Source organism: Eufriesea mexicana, unplaced genomic scaffold (genome assembly GCF_001483705.2).
Source record: "Eufriesea mexicana isolate 0111107269 unplaced genomic scaffold, ASM148370v2 scaffold18118, whole genome shotgun sequence".
NCBI lineage: Eukaryota > Metazoa > Arthropoda > Insecta > Hymenoptera > Apidae > Eufriesea > Eufriesea mexicana.
This window is the reverse complement of record NW_016925437.1, coordinates 76,385-96,044: the sequence shown is the minus strand read 5'-3', so window position 1 is coordinate 96,044 and position 19,660 is coordinate 76,385. Positions and strand designations below refer to the sequence as shown.

The 19,660-nt window shown below is 33.0% G+C and overlaps 1 protein-coding gene across 1 annotated transcript; it reads left to right on the top strand.

The window, feature by feature from the left end:
- Positions 1-3,903: 3,903 nt before the first annotated feature.
- On the top strand, positions 3,904-7,968 carry LOC108554240 (paired box protein Pax-6; the record flags this gene model as incomplete). The annotated part of the gene is made up of 4 exons (XM_017909444.1): positions 3,904-4,163; positions 4,709-5,022; positions 5,442-5,752; positions 7,874-7,968. Coding segments are annotated over 4 exons (980 nt in total), but the record flags the coding sequence as incomplete, so codon positions are not given.
- Positions 7,969-19,660: the final 11,692 nt, after the last annotated feature.

Sequence of the window (19,660 nt, the reverse complement as noted above, 5' to 3'; positions counted from 1 at the left end):
TAGGCTTGGTTAGGTATGGCTTGGGTGGCTTTGACTTTTGAGCAATACACTGACATCCGGTGGATTTCTGCTCTCTACTGTGCTCTAATATGCTCCGCTTTGCTCTGGGTAGGCCAGCAATGGTGGCACAGGCACGTTAGGTTGGGCTGTGTCCGTTTGGTTAGGTCAGGTTATTTCACGCTTGGTTAGGATATATTTGGCTTTTGTGTTATACACTGCTATTCGGTGGATTACTGGGCTCTACTGTGCTCTAGTGTAACCAGCTTGGCTCTGGGGAGGGCAAAAATAGCGGTCTCGGCGCGTTAGCTTGAATCATGTTACGCTTGGTTATGTTACGGTTTGCTATGTTCGGAGAGGATAGCTTCGTCTTTGGTGCTATAGTCTGGTATTAGGTGGATTTCTTCTACCTACAGTGCTTTAATATTTTCAGCTTGACTCTTGGAAGGCCAGCAATAGCGGTCTCTGCACGTTATACTGGGTAATGTTACGTTCGGTTATGTTGGGTTGGAAAAAGTTTGGTCAGTGTAGCTTCAACTTTTGTGTTGTTGACTGCCATTCTGTGGATCTCTGCGCTCTACTGCGCTCTAGCATGTGCAGCTAGTCCCTGGGGAGGGCGAAAATAGCGTTGTTGGCACGTTAGGTTGAGTTGTGTTACTTTTGGTTATGTTACTATTATAGATGTAGCGCAGGAAAATCTAAAGAAACAATCAACGAAAGAAAAACGAGAAAAAGGAGGACAAACGAAGTGTAAACTGTGAGAGGCAAAAAAGAAACGAAATAGTGGAGAAACGAGGATAGGGAACGAGAGGAAAAGTAGAACTAACCGGAGGCGGAAGCTACAGGCATCTGGAGGAGGATAGAGGGCGAAAGAAGCGAGAGGAAGAGGAAGTTCCACATTGTTCTGGATTCTACATCCTGTAGTGGAAACTTGGTGTAACAGCCCTCCGATTCCACGAGAAGTTTAGTGCTAGGAACGTGGCTCCCTGCCAGTTTCCACGATGAACCTTAACCGCATCCATGAAAGGGAGCCACGGATTATCTCTTGAGTTCTCTCACTTCCTCGACGGTATCATTATGAAAACCATCGCCTCCCTTCGGTCCCTTACGACGAACGGTAATACATCACTAACGCTGGAACAATGAACGTTCATGCCGATAACTATTAGGAAAGAATAATGTATTTATAACGCGTTATCTATTTTCACTGTGTGACGAATACGTCGAATACTTCGTCTAGTAGTATTGCGAATATCTAAAAGTATCGACATTTCATGTAAATAGTACTCTACGTGTCTAAAAGTATTCTGTGCATATGTAAAAGTATTCGATTTTTTTTTTAATGGTATTATTATTTAAATTGTTTAGAAGAAATTTCTAATATTTTTATTTATGTCTTGAGATTCGTTTTGATGTTACTTCTTTGTTTTACCTATCAAGTTTATTCACTTTCATCGCATTATCTTTAAAGCCTTTTGTAACCAATCATCTTCTACTAACATTTCTTTCTATTTCTAATCAGGACAAAAACATTGCTTGATACTGCTGCATGAGACATCCTGTGCATACAAAGTACCACCTTCTCCAAATATTTACCCAAAAAATTGTATTAAGAAGGATGCATTCTTTTTATCAATGCCTAAGTATATTTTGACAATAAGTTACTATTACAGTATAAAATACAACAAAGTTCAAAGGTTAAAATCGATTTAATAAATTTGTAACTACTGCAAACTAAATGTCACTGGCGCAAACTGGGATTCTAGATGTTCAATTCCTAGCAATACACCTAAATCTATTAACTATATTATAAAAAAAGGTATTTGATGAAAGTCTATAATTACCATTAATAAATGAACTTAATCTGATTATCCATTTACATTAATTTGTTTTGTCAGTAACAGATATAACTACACCTTAATACTAATTCTACTATCCGCCTCACGACAAAATTGAAAGAAAATGCAATTTCAATCGATTAGAAAAATATACATATTTAGAGGAAGAAACAGATAAAAATTCTCCACATATTTTAGATAATACTAACTACCCTACATTCAGAATATCTCGTTCGACTTTATTCGTGTATACGTCTAACTAGAATGTTGAGAAAATGACACAAAAGTCTATCTCGAATACCGTATTTGAAACCTAACCTCAAACACTATCTATATACCATCTCAAGCACCATCACCACAGTTACTACAATCTCCGCGACATTACACTCAATTCTCCAACGAATTTACCCCTTAATTCGTCCGAGCCAACGTTAAAACACGAAGACAGACATGTCACCGGAGGTGTCGAAACCGTCTTCCAACGAATGTCACTTAACATCTGCTTTCCACCGAACCGCGACGAGAAACTGCTCGAGGAGGCGAACGGGATAGGAAGCGAAGTCAAAGGTGTCGGGAAAGAATCGCGAAACCAAGGTAGAAGGGTAAGAGACTCCATCGAGAAGTTGTTATCAGGTTTCCATTAACGCGTCGAAATCTGAGGTGGTAGGAGGACGAAGATTATCAGCGTACCTAGAGGTGAGACAAAGATGATACGAACGCGAAGGTGAGAACCGAAGGGAGAAGGTGGAAGATAGAAGCGATAGATAAAAAAGAGGGTGAAAGGCAGGATGAAAAAAGAAGAAATGTAGAACTAGCAGAGCGAGAAAGAGACAGGAAGGAACGGAAGGAGAGGAAGAGGAGAGCAGAAGGGTGGCACTTTGCACGAATGACAGAGGCGTATCGCAGCAGGGAGAACAGGGATGCTGGCGTCGGGACGCTCGACGTCTTATCGTGCATCCCCCTTCGGCTCTTTCCTACCCCGGCCATTCCACCAGCTTTTCCAACCCCCTAACGCCCCCACCCTCCGCACGGCAGGCAGTTCTCGTCGTCGAGCCAAAACCCAGTGACGCCTCGACGCGCTCACCCAGAAACCGACGATAAGGTTCACCCAGCAACGCCTGCCTACCGCCTCGCCACCGAATCCACCCCCTCGTCCCATGACTATACGTATATACACGTATACACCTATATATCTAGTCCGCGAGACTGTGCACGCACGTAGATATTTATGTAAGAAAACTGACGAAGGGCTCTGTCGACGACCCTTGAAAAAGAAGGAAAAGGAGATCGAAGAAGGGGGCAGGGTCAGTAAAAACTCGCGACGCTTCGATCGATCGATTCGGCTTTGGAAGCCAATCCACGGAGGATTTCTCGTGATTCGCGATTATTTTTTTGGCAGAATAAGATAGGGTTGGGAATATTTTAAGGGTAAAAAGAGCGACGAATGTTGAAGTTCGTATTAAGCTCTCAAAAACTTGCAGCACCGATAATTATTTTATTATAAGAAATCGCTGCTATTATTCGGTATATAAAATATTCGTATATTTTTCTTTTAATTGCATTATTAAACGATTATGCGTCAATCTCTAAACTTTATTTATAACCTATTTCTAATCTTTATATTTCCAAAAATGGTTATAGTCATTCTTCTTGTACAGTAAATGTTGTGATGAATACATACAATTGCTTTTAATTATGAAACATTAATTGAGTTTAAATCTACTCTAATCATAGATCAACTTGTAAAACTCACAGTTAACTCCTTTGTTGTGGTATTTTCAAAACTAAAAACATTTTTGTTATACAAATCGAAATAAGTACTTGTTTATTTATTCAAATCGACTATTTGGTTAATTAAGTGCTTAAAACTGTAATTGGCTATGATATAATACATTTAAATAAAAATAAAAATGACTCGTACCACACCCTTATAATCAAGTGCGTACCCTTTCACCAAAGGAGTTAACTTTTGACAACGAACAACTGTATTTCTTTTACGTTTATATTAATTATAATTAATACTAGTGTTACATACGTCGTTAATATAAATTCACCGTTGATTGTACAGTGGCAGAACTCGAGGGGGGCGCCCATTCGGACGAGACGAATAGCGGTGGTGACAACAGCAACGCCGGAAGTGTGTCTGGGGGCACGGATGATGACCAAGCGCGTCTCCGTTTAAAAAGGAAGCTTCAAAGGAATCGCACAAGCTTCAGCAACGAGCAAATCGATGCTCTCGAGAAGGAATTCGAGAGGACGCATTATCCAGACGTTTTCGCCAGGGAGAGATTAGCCGGAAAGATTGGTCTCCCGGAAGCACGAATACAGGTGACTATGTTTTATACGTGAATATATTTATTATTTTAAGCTTTTAAATAGTACTTACTGCGATATTTCTTGCATATCCAATTTTTTATTTTATTTCTAAAAACTCAAGGGCGAATCGCGTGCGATACTAGATGAATATCGATTAAAAATAATTAAGACCCGGCCATTAAGCAGCTCTTTATTTCCGAACTTTTCTACTCTGAATGTCTGTTTACTATTACGGTCACATTTATACATTTTCTTTCCTTTTTTGCCTTTTAAGTAACATATCGAATACGAGAGGGAACTTTCTATCTACAATAAAATTCATATCTGCTAAACCATATAAAACCGACAAAAATATACTCACGAATCGACAAGTTCCTGTTATCTAGCTCGCGTCGACGATTTTCGAAGTATCGCGGTGTTTCCCATGTTCACGGTGTTCTGAGCAACAAAAAGAAAAACACGAAATCCCGTCTCGTCCGAAGAACCGAAAATTAGGCGGAACCTGTAGCCTAGCGATTGACCTGTATCTTCGTCTGTCTTCTCGTTCACTAACTCAGGTGTGGTTTTCGAATCGGCGGGCGAAGTGGCGGCGCGAAGAGAAATTGCGCACGCAACGGAGGGACAACCCGCAGCACCAGCAGCCACAGCAGCAACAGCAACAGCAACAACAGTCGCAGCAGCAGCAGCAGCAACAACAACATGCCGGCGGGGTGAGTCTGGTCGGCGCTGGCCATCCGACACCGCCACCGGCCTCGGGTATTTTGGCTGGTCAACCACCACCACAAGCACCGCCCTCTCCGCCCAGGATACATCATGGTTTCGCACCCACCGCCGTTTATCCCGGAATACCCAGCATGCCTGATTCATACAGGTGAGAAGCAGCAAGATCAGCTGGATAGTTTGTAAAGTTGTCAGCAATTGCTTTTGATGAGGGGTACAATTGTTCCATAGATACTAAACAGAGATGAAAAAGTGATTAGTGAGATGATATAGAAATAAGATACGTCTGAAATCAAAATACTCCCAAAATTCTTAGTCTTACGCTCTTGGCAATTATTATCATCCGTGTATGGCGTGTGAAATATCCCATTATATAATTTGCAAAATATTTAATATATATTTTCCTATTGTAAAATTTTATCCAAAATTCTTTTCGATATTAATTTTCATTTTCTCCTTGATATCTGCTTTCACTGAGATCGAATCTGAAACTAGACAAAAATCGTGTAAGAAATAAAAATTATAATTAAGAAATTGACTACCATAATTAACGTACCCATTCGTGTCCAGTCCCATGACGTCCATGCCGAGTTTCACAATGTCCGGTGGCAGTCAACAGAACCAGCACACGACCAGCAGTATGTCATCGTTATCGACGGGCGGTGGGATGGGCCCTATGGGCATGACCGTAGGCATGACGGTGGGCCCGAGCCCCGGCGCCTGTCTTCAGCAACGGGACAACGGCTACTCGTGCGGCGTGGCTCGGCCACCAAGTTACGAGCCTCTTCATCTTGGATACGGGGCCCGGCCCACCTGCAGCCCCACTCAACCGTACCACACCGCGGGCCTGAACCAGTACAATCAGAACACCAGCTCGACCGGTGAGTGTCTACCGCACTCACTGCACTCGCTGCTTGCACTTTAGCCGACGGACTACCACGGATAACACGCTATCCAACCTTCCGGTAATGGATTATACTCGCTTCTGTGTTACCCAAGGTTTTTTTGCCATTACAGAGTACCGTTTCCGTTCTGTCTTTGCTGAGGTTTAACCGAATCGAATTTAGGTGCATTTAGATGATTTTAGATGAGATTTTTTAGAGTAAAGACTCTTGATGTGTCGGTAACTTTTGTTTAATATTGATTTTCGTTCTTATGGATTTTGTAGAATTTTACGGGATTTGCAAGTTGTACAGTGGTTATCTGGTTTTGTTTAACACGGTTTATTTCCAATTATATGTAAGTCAATTGTTTCTTGTGATAAGAGTTTGTAAGATTGAATATTGCGATGTTTCTTCATTTCTATGGATTATCATAATTGGTTAAGCTACTTTTAAATATTAGAAACTGAATTGAGAAGATTAAACTGAAATTCTGGAGTTAAATTAATAGCCACATTCCTATTTTTGGTTATACATTAGCATAAATGATTCTACACGGAATAATATAATAATTAAATTGTAATTATTTCAATTAGAGAATATACTATTATTTTGATTTGAAATGTAGGAATAATACTTTTCTAACTTGACCCAAACCAAGTCAAATATTGACCTATTTTATATTGTAAAATGAAAATATATTATAGTTAATGATAGCGTGATAGAAGTAGTTTTATCATAAAGATCCAAGGTGACCGTATTTTTTTTTTTTAGATAGTATCCTATATGCTTCTATGCTCAGTATAGAATGTGAGATATAAGTTTATAGAGATCTAGTAAAAGGTCATTTTAGGTCGTAAAAGGTCGTAAGTTAATAATGAGAAAGTGATCACTTGTTAACCATTAATATAATGTTGAATAATTAATATAGATACGAATATTTTTATCTAATGATAATTATTTTTCTTGACCTTATTATCAATAATATATCTTTTTAAAGGAAGAACCTTTACTTTATTTTTTAATAATAACTAAAAATAATTCTTCTCTTTATAGTCGACTTAAGATATAAATTTACGTAATTGATATTAAATAGGGACATTCCGTCATAAAAGATATTAAAAAGAGGCAACAGCAGAATTATAATATTCTTTTTAATCTTAACACGATAATGTATTATTTCTAAATATTGAAAAATATTGACAATAGAAATAATAACATTTTGTCAAGTATAAAAAGACATAGATAATTTGCTTTACCTATTTTATAATGTACAGGGTGGGCCACTACATTTGGCCTTTTAGGTTTACTTTTTTTATTATTAAGCGCAGCGAAAAATGTTTGACATGGAAATCCATTTTTCGTTAAACATTTTTCGTTACGCGTAATAATAAAGACGTAAACCTAAAAGACAGTGATGATCCACCCTGTATATCAAACCCGATAACATTTTCTACTTTTATACTTTAAAGACTAAAGACTAGTTAATATTGGAAGACCACTATCTATGTTTGAAATTCCGAAATTATGTCCTTATGTTTTAAATCATCCATCCACTTAGTGTTACTTATTTCAGATTATTAAATCTCATTTCACATGTCTGTCGCATCTCCAAAAATTCTATTCATTATACATTATATGCATTGTAATACACTACTTTCTGCACGCTATTACAAAAATTACCAAAGCACGCTGCATATCATGCAAAATATTAACTCTAATAAATAGTCACAAAAATTACCTGCAAGTAAATAGCGTAATTAAAATTTATATAAATTTCCCTCAAATATCGAATACTTAATTACACTTTGGGAAGCAGTAGAATCCATAGATATATTATTTATAACACTAATACCTGTACTTTTATTTCTCAAGTTAACTTGTACTACTACACATGTACTTTAATAATTCTTACTTCAAAGCACTCCACTATCTTATTCATTACATAATCTCGCAAAAATAATATCGTTATTTCAAATTGCAAACTTAAAAGAATTTGAAAAATGGTATCCTAACAACTTCGCAATAACTTAAGTTATTTTAAATATAAGATAGAAGTAATAAGATAATTCCTATCAAAAGAAAATTTATGGATTAAATAAATATCTAATCACTTTTCAGGTCTGATATCACCAGGTGTCAGCGTACCAATTGCGGTACCAGGTCAACCAGCACCAGATATGGCAGCGCAATACTGGTCCCCAAGGCTACAGTGACCGTGGTGGTCATCGGTGTCGACATCCTCTCCGTAGGCTTGAGCTTCTTTGACTTACGTTAGTCTCACAAACGTTAGATACAAGAGAACGCAAGGAGAAGACGTTCGAAATCGATGAAAGGCAGCTCTTGCAACTGTTCAGTAAAAATTGATTTTTCTGTGGTCGATGATCGTCGACTGCCTTTGACAATCCAAAGGCGATCTCTTAAAATCGTTCGTAGAACGTACGAAGAATAGAGAATAATGATGATGATAACAATGTTGGTGACGTCACTGACGCAAAATCTGTCGCATGAAAAAACATATTTTCCTCGCAAAGAACGTTTCTTTCGTGTTGGATGAAAGCTTTTGCAAATCACAAGGCGTGTACGATTAACAGTATATATTACAAAAAAGATGATAGAAAGCTACTTTTTCGATCGATGAATATATTTTTTATGATTTTCCATTGTTAGTTTCTTGATATTTTTAATCTGGTTTAAAGTATCTACATCAAGTCTGAGTTTCAAGCATATCGATCAAGGACAAAGTGATCGATTGGAAAACGATCTTTGAGAACCCTCGTACACGCCCAAAGATGTAACAAAATACACCTTTGCCTTGAAAAGATTCACAGGAAGAACAAACATCTGTAGAAGTCTCTTTGTCGTAGACTCGCGTATCATCGACGTTGCAAGAGGAAAATGAACCAAGTCGTTCAGAAAATTCGCATAATCAAACAGCTGCAGTAGGAATATAATGTTTATACTATAAACGATCGATAATTATCGCTTGATGATCTCGTTTACTTTTCTAGCCATTGTATTTTTCTTAATCATATTAGAGACCAAAAGAATCAGTCGATCAAGACCATTTTGTGAACTGAAGATCTATCGAGCAAAAGTAAGCTTCTGGGAGAAATCAGGATAAAATTCTGAAGAGTGGAAAGATCTGTAAATCCAATTCGTCAGCTGCACAGTATATACATAGGTATTAAAGAACAGGTCGAATGTATTAACTAATCAGATCTATTCTGTTTACAGTGTTTTTCCATTCTCCAGTCATAAGAAAATTAGATGACAAAAGTTCATAGCAAGAAAGCATATCTTAATTGATAATACACGATATTAGATATTTTTTTTCCAACTTAAAAAGAGACAAAGAAAAGGACCATAACTGAAGATTTTCTATTTACTTAAATGCCTATATTCTTGTTTCAAATTATATTGAAAACAATGTTAGTACTTACATATAGTAACATAAGGCTGGTCTCTATATGAAACACTAGTTTACAAGTCAATGTATTTTGCCTACCCATGTATAAATTTATGATCGTGAAAAGGCTAAAAATGATAAGAGAGAAATGTTCTTAATCGATCAATTAACTTGGTCTCTAACATAACAAGTAAAATAGTTCTCAGGACGCGTACAGTTTTTTCTCGAAATAAACCTCTTGTTTGTACCGCGAGTTACGATGAACATTGTTTAGTAATGGGTCAAAGTGGCGTCCATTTCGCCAGTATTGCTCTCCATGGTAGTCCATGACGATGCCATGGGAGAAATTTCTTTATAATGAAGCTACTAGGTACCGAAATTTTGTAATATGTTGTTAGCGGGATTTACGTAACGAAGTGTTTTCGTTTTGATGGTAATTAAGTAATTATAGGCAGCGAAGGTATATTGGTGTAATACCTTATTATCAACCAGCGGAAACCGAAAAACTTAGAGGTCTTTGAGACATCTGTTCACCATGGACGGATTAAAATGTTTTTTTGCGAATAAATCATGGAAATTAAAGATTGTTGAATTAGACATGTATCGCTTCAGATTCGGAATACGTATTTACTTTTCGATCGTTTATTAGCGCTTTGTACATACGTAAAATGTTAAAAAGGTTTTGTCATATAGTTTTTATTAATTTATAAGATGTCTTTTATGACTCGTCACATGATGTAAAAATTTCTATATATTTCATTCCATATATCTACTACTAAAGTGGCGACGATTTTTTAATTGATTGATATGTAAAAAAAGAAAGTCTCGGAATACGAGATAACTAGATCGTACGAAAAATATTTAGGTACTTTTAAATATTTCTTCCCTGACTCTTTTATGTTCATAATTATTTATTTAATTATTTCACATTTTTTAAAAATGATTTGTATCCTCAAATATATCTATATTGATATATGACAAAACTTTCCTAACATCGTACGTGTTTTCTTGCGAGGAAACGTTCTTGTTCAAAGATTTTAAGGAACGAGAAGCGTGATTAAAGTATCTCGTTCTCCAGTGCAAACCGTTTAATTTTGTCACGAATTCGAAGTGACGATTTTATTTATCGTAACATAGGTTAAAAGAAACGAAAAAGAAAAAAAAAAGAAAAATTCATATCCGAATCGGCGCAGAAAGCAATTCAGAGCATGAAGAATTGTATAATAACAAATGAAATAAAAATTGTACAATATTCGCGAAATAATTTTTGCGAAACAACAGCAAGGAAATAATAGTGGAAAATGGTATCGGTAAAAGAAAAAAGATGAAACTCGTTAAGAATGGAGAGAGTCTCGCAGAGATTTTAAACCGCAGTTTCTTAGACGTAATTTCTATAGGCAAATAAATAAAAGAAGAAAATGAAGGAGCGTAAAAAAAAATAGTTTTTAAGTCGGTATTATTTATATTCGTGTAAGGAACCGAAGAGAAGCAAGAGTAATTGAACGTTTGTTGTGTGTACATCGTAAAGATATCGACATTTATATTATAGTTGATTCTAATCCCCCAAGTATCCGATTAAAAGCGAGATCGATTCATCATTTATATCCGGTGCAAGATTTTGATCAACCAGAATGACGTGAAACCAGGTATGTTAACCGTACGATTATGCATTCGAAATAAATAGTGTGTGCATTTAAGTAATCTTCGATTTTCCACCATTTACCTTTCAATTCACTCACCTTATAAAAACGAACGATTATCTTCTCTTCTTAATCTCTTCCATTCTATTAATCTTCGTTATTTACAGATAAAAGTAATATAAAATACTCGATGCCTATGTCAAATTTCTACAATTATTTGTGCTTTTTTTAATTTATATCAAGTTGAAAGTAAATTTTATTAAATTATACCATCATGTATGGAATATTTAACTGATCATTTTCGTTTCTGGATAATGTTTGTCGAATAACTTATTTGGACATATTTATTTCGAAAAATAATAACCGTGTATTCATTTTTAACGAAAAGCACTATTTTTTATTGTTAATATCTTGCAAATTAAGGCTATTTTTATTTCAATATTTAAAAACTTGCCACTATGTCGTTATATTTTTTAAATATTCTAAATTGAAATCTTATTGATGTCTCTTACTAAATTATCTCTTAAATTTGTATATACTTTAAATAATTTTATTTTAAAAAGAAATTTATAGCTTTAAATCGTATGAAATAATACTTCAAAGTAACTGCTTTATTTATTTTATAAAAATCCAATCTACGACTACTCTGTATGATTAACCATGTGTATAATTACTAAAAACTTAATTCTTTTACCCAAAAAATTGTTCTAAAGAAATATGTAGTTTACTAACCTAAAAATACTAACCTCGAATCCATTGTAGAATATTTTTGAATATTCGAACAATTTGAATTCATATTTTCAAATTATGTTCAACAACACTTTGATTATTTATTAAATTACTTATTAAATACTTTCGAGTTTACACAAGATGTAAAATGAAATTTATTCGATTCCTGTTAAAAGTATTTGATTATTCTCCGAACTTCTAAATAATTCATAAGTTAGATAATTTTAGATACAAACTGACAATTGCAATTTTAATGATTATTTAAAGAATAATGAATTCAAATTGTTTTAATACCAACTAATTTGGTAGGAGGTTTTATGAGAGAGAAAAAGAAAAATGACGTCCCATAGGTTGCAAATGTAACAATCGTATATTTGTTCCAATTTAATACTTTTTTTTGACACAATCGCATCAGAAGGTACTTCGATTTATTCTATGCTTCCGGAAAGAAAAGTCACCGGCAGAATTATCGAAATAATGTCGAACAGAATGAATAATTATTCATAACCTTGTTCGACGTTTCTCGCTACGCAAGTTAACCTGAAAGAAACAACGTCGAACCTGCTACTCTCTACTTAACCTTTATGATAAAATGCAAATTAAATAAAACACGCAATAATTTTCTTAGAATTTGATTTACTTGTCTAAGCATATGTAGGTTGATTAGAAGAGAATTGAATATTATTTACAAATCAAAAAAATTGATATGAAAGCATGATCAATCTAACCTATAAACAAATTCTCAAATTTTCCTAGGATATCGATTTATCTTCAAATTAATCACTATTTCAATTTTTAAAATTAATTACATTTTATACTATACAATATTTTCTTCGCAAAATTTAATTTCCTATACCTCTTTTTGCTAATTTATACTTTCAATATCTTACGAAACTTTTCGGTACAATTTGTATCTTGTTGGACAAGTTCCTAGCGACATCTAAATATCGATAGTAAGTATCGATAATCGATTACGAATAATTAATATTCTAATAAAGCTAATCACAATACGAGCAAAATGTCACAGAACTCTTCCAAAATTGCATGAATTACGTCCAAAAGCTTTAAATAGATATTAGTCAAGAAGGAAGAAATAAATCTATCTAAATCTTATTGCTCATCATTATTAACCTAATGAAAAATTTAGAAAAAATTAAAAGATATATTTGATTAAGAGTTTATGTGAAATATTCGAAAGATTAATCGACATTTCTTCTAATGTTTAATTATCAAATAACAAATTATTCGAGTCATTCAATTCTATTAAAATCATTCTACATAACAAAGAACGTAGTTAATTTTAATTCAACCTTTAAACTTCACAATACACATACAAGCTGAATGTTAAAAATTGTTCACTTTTTTATTTTGAAAAAGGAACTCATCATATTAAATTATACTCTACTTTTAAACTACTATTTAAAATGACTCTACTTATCATTAGTTCTTTTTTAAACATAAAAGAATATTCGGTTTACGAATATAAGGATATGGAAATATTAATTAGATGATAAGGAATAATAGAAAAATATTTGCAACATCATTTCGTGAACTCGAACATTTCGTGATTCATAACTGAACTTCCTTCGTACACTTCGTTCTTCGTATCCACATCTAATCATTTAGTTTGTGCAGCTACTCGTCTTACTAAAAACCAGAATAACATTGTACAAAGTATAAATGCATAGTAAGATATATTCCGTAATGAATAAAACAGGAAAATTTCTATTTAGGAACTATTAATAGCATTGAATATTACCATTAATATTATTCTATTGATTGCATAGTTGATATCTGATAAGCATAATTATTGAAATCCCTCCAAAATCATGGAGAATATTTGTTCGGAAGAAAGAAATACCTTGCTTTAATTCAAAATTCGTGATACTGATTTTTATGCTTTAAAAGCATTTGCTGTGAACACCTATATCGATAAATTTTTATCAAGAGAAATTTGCTCTATTCCTTATATTTTCTAAGTGTATTACGCAAACGAGTGTATCCTCTGACATATCCGGTCTCAATGAACAAGATTGATCTACAAGCATTTCATAAACATTCTTCATATGTTCACCTAAATCCACACCTTCAGTCAGAAATTATAACATTCCTTTGATATCTACCACCTATAACATATTTAACAAATTCGACGCCACTGGTGTGATTTCACGTCCAAATTTAATTTCTGGTTGCCATTCGTGTGATTTAAGCTAACAATTTATCAACTTGATATTTGAAAAAATTTTATATTTATTCCTATTCTATGACAAAAATCTACAGCAACCAATTTTTGAATTTTATTAACCCTCTATGGGCCGTAAAAATAATTATAAATTATCGAAAGAAAAATCGCGAACTGGAGTGATCAAGACGATAACGTTAAATGCAGTATTTAATGAAATACCCATACATCAGCATATAACTTGAAAGTTACACGGGCCCATAGAGGGTTAAGTTATTGAGCCTTAACTATTTTCCAGTATTAGGAAATTAAGAAGAAACTACCAGCTGCGAATGTGTTAATTAATCCCTTGTTAATAAGATCCTTGGAGTCAGGATTTTATTAGCAATACTAATAATTGTAATAATAAGTTTAGAATTCTCATACCTTAACCCCTTGCCTTACTATTTGAATTCCGATGGCGCGTGACATAATCAACAGCAGAGTTGGCCACACGTCGAGTCTCTTCGTGCGAACGCGGCGAAGAATAACACGGAACTGACGAGTCAAGACTCGTGAAACAGGAAAATATCGACGAAAATTAACCATGAGCCTCAACTGTAATGTTTACGTTGGACCCTATCTACATCGCATCTCTCGCTCACGATACTCGTATTTGGCCCGATCTCCTTACTATGTGTTTCGCACGATATTGTAAGCGAAGGGGTTAATAATCAAGAAATGTCACAAACTCAACATTTTCAAATGATTGATTAAGTATGATACATAACTATTTACGATGTCGGAAACCAGAAAAATTTCAGGACATCGTCAAAGATTTGTCAGAAGCCTCACATTGAAGTATCACAGAAAGGTGATCACGATACCCTAGAAGTACGCTGACTAAAAATTACCTGCACATAATAAAAACTAATCAGCATGCATATTTTTAAGCACTCAGTCCAAAAAATATATACAAAATAATTATCCGAGTCTTCTAATTTAGATTCATTTGGTAATAATTGAAAATCAGAATTAGAATCGTTTTCAAATGCTCAAAATGGTCTTAGAATCCTTCGATATAATTTGGAAAAAATTATACATACAGGACCATACAATATAATTTGGAAAAATATCGAATGACCTTTCAATAGTAATTTATTGAAGTTAATCGTTCGAACAATCACATGAAATTGTCCAGTAACTGGAAGATTTTACTTCATCATTCACTCGCTTTTCATATAAGGACCAGTTACTCAAGATAGATCTGACAGGAAAAATAATATAAAAATTGCATACACATCTGATCAATATAATTTATAACTACATAATACAGGTTTTATAACCACATGAAGAAACATAATCTATGGATCGACAGTTTAACTCGTAACATTAGTCGAATTTTGACTCAAGAAACCAATTCGAGAGAAATGAAGGACGTACTAAAGGTTTCCCTGCGATGACATCCAAATATTCAAAGTCAGCATGTACTGGTATGCTATTTATATGAAAACTACTATGAAATTCTTATGACACCAGATATGATCAGAAGGACTATTACAGCAACAAAATTACTTTTCACGGAATTCTGTTGAGCTAGTTGAAGACATGACTAGCATGCACAACATTGTAAATTACTGTTATCTCAAAATTGAAAGAATTTCCTCAAGAATTTCCAATTAATGACAATTTGTTCGTGGAGGACGTCATAACCTTAAAAACTAAATTATAATAATTCGATAATATTATAACATACATTTACATTACTATAATTTTTAAAATCCGTGTCCTGATAAATTATTATGTCAGTATGTAATCCTATTTATTTACTCGTCATTATTAATTCAAAATATTAATATAGACGACCTGTGCTTTGTGAATCACTATAGCATTGAACAGACTTATAATAACAAAATATAATTAGTGTAAATTGTATAGGAATATCTCGTTTGTATGATGAATAATTAAATATCATTAAGTATTTAAAAGTTAATTAATCGCATAGTTTATACAATAACGATAATATTGTATAATTACAGATTATTAAAGTAACACAACTATTATTTTATATAATATCGTATATAATAATAATTAGTTTTAATCGTCAAATTTTAACAATAAATTGATATCGCTGTTCCACTGATAAACCAAATATCCAGTAAATATTTGAACCCTCTGTACTTGAGCATTTAATAAACAGTAAGATATCAATTACATCGGAGAGGAATTATTTCTCGAAATTTGCCATAGAATTATTTCCAAAATTCGAATTTCGAAATTCGTCACAGAAATGATATACATAAAATTTTACTATACCGAAAATAACATAAGATTGATATAAACAACCTATCAAGAGTTTCTTATATTTCTAGAGGTACGTTAGAGTATCTAATGAAAATTTTGAATAATGAAATAAGTAACAAACAAACTGGAAAAGACTTAATCCAAATAATTGTTGTATCTCTCACCAGAAGTGCAAATATAGTGAAAACCAAACTAGACACTATAAAGGGAAAGCAAGATAATCAACAGAAGAATAGAGGAGTTGATTAAAGAATCAATATTAAATCATCCAGACCTAAACCCACAGACATCGTTCTTCCTATACAAACTATGGTTTTCATGAGAAATTCTAAATACATTTATAATTATATCGTATAACAAAATTTTGACATAACCACCTCGAAGAGCAACAACATGGTACAATGCAAAGTAACGAGAAAATTAGGGTAGCAATCACTTACATGTGTCATGACCTTCGAATAAATTAACACTAAAACTATTAAATTAGTCAGAATGACTGGTTTCAGACTTTTTGCTTATGTAATTATATTATTATTATTATTGAATTATATTCTTATATTATTATTTTTATTATATACCTATTTATTTTAATCATATATTTTAATCATGTCGTAACAATTATTATATATCTATATTATACTTAGGTACACGTTACAGGTCAATAGTTCTAGTGTTAATAATCGAAGAGATGATTCGAACAGATGACGAAATATATTATGACATATTGAATTTATATATATTTACAAAACCTGTACAAATTAATCATGTCATCCTACTGAGAGATGATCAAGATTCAATCTCGAATTGCGATCCGAGATCTGTCTCTGTTTACTGATTGATGTCTGATCTTAATTAACCCTTTGCATTTTGAGAATTTCATGACACAATTGTTCAAGAATGCCAATACATAAGAATGTTAGGATACAATACTCCATTTTACAATGAGAAATTTTTGGAAACCAAAAATTTTATTTAAAAAATAAAAATTATAAATTACTGTGCATTTATATATATAACATTCTCTCCGTTTCTATTTTTTCACAGATGAAAATAAAACTAAATAACAATTTGCACGTTATTTATGTCACCGCAATGACGACAACAGAATGCAGAGGATCAATTATTCAAATTCTATTTGTTTTTTAATCCTGGCTGAGTAAATTCTAATGTTTTCCTGTTAATGAAACTGTATTATAGAAGTGGTGTCGTATTTTTGATTAGTGTTATATGAGGATGTAGCTTTTCGACTTGATAATGAAAGAGAAGAAATGCACTTCCTTCCTCTTCTGTGTCACTCCTGAGACTTAATTATGAATAATGAATACCATTCGACTATCCCAGTTTATGACTATCCAAATTTATTGAGGTGACCCCTGTAAAGCCGGCAGTTTAAAAGACTAAAACCTATCTCTAAGATTTATTTCATTTTTCAACATTTGTCCTGCTTATAAGTCTATTCTATTTCTAAACCCATGTTAAACGCAATATTCAACACTAACGTATTTTATATATCCATTTACATTCTCTTCTTTTCCCAAATACTCGTAAAGAAACCCGACACCTTTATATATAAGAAACTAAAATTATAAGAATACAATAAATTTTAAGAAATTTAATTGTATCAAGTCAGCAATGTACGAGAACAAAGGTAATTGAACCATAAAGGATTATATTCGTCCTCAACCTGAATTACGCCTCGATTGGCCAATAATCGAGAAATTCATTAGTAATTACACGAATATGGAATGAAATGTTTAAGAAAAGAATATTGTTGTTGAATATTTGTAAAAATATTTTGAGACAGTAATGTTACATAATTCGAAAGAATGAAATAGAACTTCAAACCAGAATCCAGTCCTCGAGAGTTTAAAGTTTCATTCCATTATTTTGAAAATGATAGAATCGATACAAATTTCTTTTACGTTGTTATATAATATTGCACCAAATTTGGCTAAATCGAAAATTTTTATTTTAATTTTCAATATTCTAATAAATCTCTATCTTTAATATTTTTAATTATTTTAATCAATGAATTACTCACAACTTTGAAATTCTTTTCGTGATTTCATTCAAAGCATATTCCATGTTTATTTGACAAATTATAATCCACGTAGATATAACAGCAATTAAACATTATCACCAATGACGTGACAAAACAAAAATATTGCTCGAAAATAGAAATAATTCCAATAAAAAGAAATAAAAATGACAATAAACTTGAAAGCTACAACAAAAAATATGCTTTTTTCTAATAACTTATTTTTAACAAATATCTTGACATAATTCAAAACAAAAAGTGTGTTGAAGTGCAACTATTCAAGTGTATAGGGCGATTCATTTAACAGAAAGATTTTAAATTACTAGTAAACTATTATATGAATAAATGTTTCGAACACAAATTGTATATTAAATGTGACATGTAGCAATATACTCATCATAGTATACTAATAATATAACTACATTTTGAGCATTATATACTTACACTAAAGATAATTTATGGAATATCTCAATCCGTTCTTGAATCCCAAATAATAATTATTTACGGAGAGTTGATAATTTTCAGAATTGCAGAATGAAATATTTTAAATATTATTAAATATTACTAGATTGTATGATTGTTCTTAACATTAGAATTACTAAATCAGGAAAAATGACTTTTAAAAATTTTATTTTTGTAATTACCAGAAACATTATTGGTTTCTAATTATTACATATTACAGATCGATAGTTCCAATGTTAAGAACAATTGTTCATACAACCAACAATTTACGAATAACTTGATGTACTCAAGATAGACAAATCGCCCTGTACACGTACATATATCATGTATATAACGTAGAAAAGATTTGATTTTATGTGTTCAAATGAATAAAACACGAAAAGTGATCTGAGAAAAATTACAAAAGATGTAATAAAAATTGGGAGAAATGCATTAGTTTTCAAAAATTATTCTGATCAAATGCTACAACATACAAACTGCAGGACAGAAAAGGATCCAATCAAATTGCGTTGCATTAAAACCACATGATTATCGAACCAAGAAAAAACAGCATAACAAACAAGCAACTTTGACGAACCATTTTTTAACACACGTTGAAAATTATTCTTCCCAGGATTTCAAAAAAATCTTTTTCCTAGAATTCTTCCAATCATTGCTAAATAAACAGTATCTAAAAAAAAAAGAAATTTCAAGAGAAATCATTTTCAACTGTAAGGATATTGACAAATTTTGCTATTATTGACTCTCACCCAACCGTCAACGGGACAAAATCATTACTGATTGTCAATAGTAAAACGATTTGTCTTTAAAATCCTTCGTCATCCGTTCACGAACCGATCGTATCACGTGAAACGAGATACCAATTATAACGGAGCAATCTAACTAAAAAATATGACTACATGAACACTATACTCGTTTGTCAACAGTAGACCAACGCGATAATAATCCTCTTCGTGTGTTTAAGAATGAACCAACAACAAAAGTTCATTGACATCGTAGCACGAGTCGAGCGACTCATCTTATCCGTGACAAAAGAAAAGTAGATAGAACGCATCGACGACTCTTTGTCACCTTGAAAACAGCGTGAAAAGCAAGTCGAACGACGAAACCTTATTTCTCCGTAGATCGATAAACAACAGAAAGCGAAACGATCGAACCGAGGAGA